The sequence below is a fragment of the Ceratina calcarata genome, unplaced genomic scaffold (assembly GCF_001652005.2).
Source record: "Ceratina calcarata isolate Rehan_Ccalc_2016 unplaced genomic scaffold, ASM165200v1 scaffold3085, whole genome shotgun sequence".
Taxonomy (NCBI): domain Eukaryota; kingdom Metazoa; phylum Arthropoda; class Insecta; order Hymenoptera; family Apidae; genus Ceratina; species Ceratina calcarata.
The window spans coordinates 1-3,187 of record NW_017153400.1 but is presented as its reverse complement, the minus strand read 5'-3'; the positions used below and the strand labels follow the sequence as shown (position 1 = coordinate 3,187).

General features: G+C 49.9%; 1 protein-coding gene across 1 annotated transcript; it reads left to right on the top strand.

Moving 5' to 3' along the window:
- The first annotated feature begins 1,393 nt into the window (after window positions 1–1,393).
- LOC108624382 (uncharacterized) lies at window positions 1,394–2,716 on the top strand. Its single transcript, XM_018023639.1, has one exon. It carries the CDS (start codon window positions 1,394–1,396, stop codon window positions 2,714–2,716), a length of 1,323 nt encoding a protein of 440 aa, XP_017879128.1.
- Window positions 2,717–3,187: the final 471 nt, after the last annotated feature.

The following is a 3,187-nucleotide window of genomic DNA, read 5'->3' as shown; positions in this document are numbered from 1 at the left end:
TAGTCATCGCGTCGGTGGAAGTAGCCGACCGCGATAAGTTGGAGTACTTTCAACAGGACTACATAAACATCCTGCAGGAAGTCGTGTTCGATGCGAGGGACTTTATTAACGAGGAATTGGCGCGGTTGCAGCCACCTCAAGTGCAAGTTCCCGCTGCACCTGCGCCAGCAGTACAAGCGACGCAGGAACCTTTTGCAGCGGTTCCAGGGTATATACCTTTCCGTCTCCCAGAGACGAAGATCCCGCGGTTTAAGGGAGATTCTCGAGAATAGTTTTCGAGATCTCTTTACAGCGGTGATCATTAATCATCGGCACTTATCCGATTCGCAGAGATTGCAACAATTGCGCACGTGCCTCGATGGCGTAGCTTTGCGGTCAATCAGCAATCTGGAAATTTGCGATCGGAATTTCTAGGTAGCGTGGTACACGCTGGAACGACTCTTCGCGAAAAAGCGAGTCGTGATAAAAGCGTTGTTAACACCGCTACGAACCTTGAAGTCCATTAAATGGGACAAACTGGAGAGCATCGAGCAGGTCACCATAGGCATTCGTCAGACAGTGGAAGCACTGCAACGATGGGAATGTCCAGTAGATCAATGGGGCAATCCTGTTGGTCGATAAGGTAACCGAGAAGCTCGACGAACGACTGACCTTGGAGTGGGAAGAGTCAATACAGGATAACGATGATTATCCTGCATTCGATACACTCCTGGGTTTTCTGGATAAGAAGGCAGGGGCACTGCAATCTATCCAGGCAAAACCTCAAGGTCAGAAGGTGGAGAAACCGCACTTCAAGAAGTCTCGAGTGCGTTCTCATGCGAGCACGTTGGAGGAGGCGACTGAGGAGAATTCCTTAGCCCCGTGCTTGTTCTGCACCGAAAGGCACTCCCTGGGAAACTGTGTCCAATTTCAAAGGTTGAGTGCGAGAGAACGGTATAAATATGCCAGGATGAGTGAACACTGCATTATCTGTCTGTCGAGGCAACACGAAGCAAACTCATGTGGTAACACTGAGGGATACAAACGGTGCGGTCGACTCCACCACACGTGACTGCATTTCGGCAGTAGAGAGTCAAGCAGCAGTGTAACGTCAGCGGCGAGCTCGCGAGGGAAACCCTTTTCGAAGGGAAATGCGAAAAAGCCAAGTACCTCTGGGAAGGAGAGGAAAAACTCCAAACCGGGTGCCGCAAAAAAGACGGTATCGTCTAATTGTGGCACGATGACCGGCTCAGCGAGCAGATCGGTCCTCCTAGCAACGGCCTTGGTGCGAGAGCACGCACCGAATGGAACATCGAGAGTGGTTCGCGCGCTCCTGGATCAGGGGTCAGAAGCGTCCTTTATTTCGGCGGACGTAGCGAATGACCTACGTCTTGCACGCCGAAAAACCTCAGCGATGGTAACTGGGCTTGGGGGTGGACGGACCGCGGACATAAAACATAGTGTAGAGGTAAGACTGAGTTCAGTGATGACCAATGCACCGCTGGTAAAAGCGAGTGCATTCGTGGTTCAAAGAATTACCGACTACAAGCCGCCGATGACAAGCCTCCCTCTGAATGGAATATTCAAGGACGTAAGACTTGCAGATCCAGAGCCGGCGGCAAACGAGCAAATCGATATACTGCTAGGAGCTGAAGTATACGCGCAAGTAATAAGAGAAGGAATTCGTCGGATCGACGATCATTCTCCGATCGCGCAAAATACCGTTTTCGGTTGGGTGCTCTCCGGACCCTGTGAAGGCGCAACTTCCCAGAATACGGTAAGGACGTTACATTGTAACGTTCTAGAATCGCTGGACGAAGCGATTCGTCGATTTTGGGAGATAGAATCTGTACCGGTGAGGGTACAGAAAACAAAAGACGAAGAAGAGTGCGACGCACACTTCTCTCAAACGGTGCAGCGAACAACGGACGGTCGTTTCGTTGTTCGTCTTCCGTTTAAAAGATCGCATCCGGAATCGGAGCTGGGAGATTCGCTAAGAAGCGCTCTCTCTGCGTTAACGCGACTCCGGAAAAAACTGGATGTCGATCAGACCCTCGTAAAAGAATACGATGATTTCCTGGCGGAGTATGAGGCCTTGAAACATATGACGAGATTGAGATCAATCGAATCGTCACGGCTGTACATTCCGCACAGGGCCGTAATTCGTGAGGAAAGTGCAACCACGAAATTACGAGTGGTCTTTAATGCGACGAGTTCCACAGCGAGCGGATGCTCGCTGAATGATCTCCTTCATGTCGGGCCGAAGCTGCAACGAGACATGACCATTATTTTAACGAATTGGAGACTGTATCAATTCGTAATGGTCGCGGACATTGAGAAAATGTTCCGTCAAATTCTCGTGGCCCCGGAAGATCGTCGCTTTCAATGCATAGTATGGCGTGCACCAAAAACTGAGCGTCTCTCAGCTTTTGAATTGAACACCGTAACGTATGGTACGGTTTGTGCCCCATATTTAGCTATGCGAACACTTCTCGAACTCGTACGCGAGGACGGGAAGGAGTCTCCGCTCGCGGTGTCGGTGATCGAGAAGGACGTCTATGTCGACGACGTTTTGTTAAGAACACCTAATAAAAACCGATTGGAGTGTATTCGGAAAGAGGTGTGCCAACTGTTATCTAAAGGAGGATTCCCTTTGAGGAAATGGGCAGGGAACTCAGCGGATTTACTGAGGAACATCCCGAAAATAATCTCTCGTTATTTGAGGATTCAGAACTAAAAGTTCTTGGACTGCAGTGAGTACCATCGGGCGATTATTTTTATTTCAATCTGACGCGATTCCAACCGTCCCCTCCGACAAAGAGATCGTTGTTTTCGGAGATCGCGAAACTGTATGATCCTCTCGGTCGGCTTTCACCAGTGTTCATTCGGGCGAAAGTGCTGATGCAGTCACAGTGGCTGGAAAAAATCCACTGGGACGATAAGGTGTCGGTTGCCACTCACAGAACTTGGAATTCATTCTGTGAGAACTGGGCAAAATTGAACGAATTGCGTATTCCCCGATGGGTAGGAGTCGAAGAGGAGGTCATCTCCCTGGAGCTACACAGATTTTGCGATGCATCTTTGGCTGCGGACGCAACCGCCGTGTATCTCCGAGTGACGACGGCTAAAAACGGTGTTAAAATATCGTTGTTAATGGCCAAGTCGGAAGTCGCTCCGATTAAAACACTCACGGTCCCAGTTCTGGAAT

Bases quoted from the DNA above. Each gene is read 5' to 3' on its own strand.
- LOC108624382 (XM_018023639.1), top strand. From the start codon at position 1,394: ATGGTAACTGGGCTTGGGGGTGGACGGACCGCGGACATAAAACATAGT.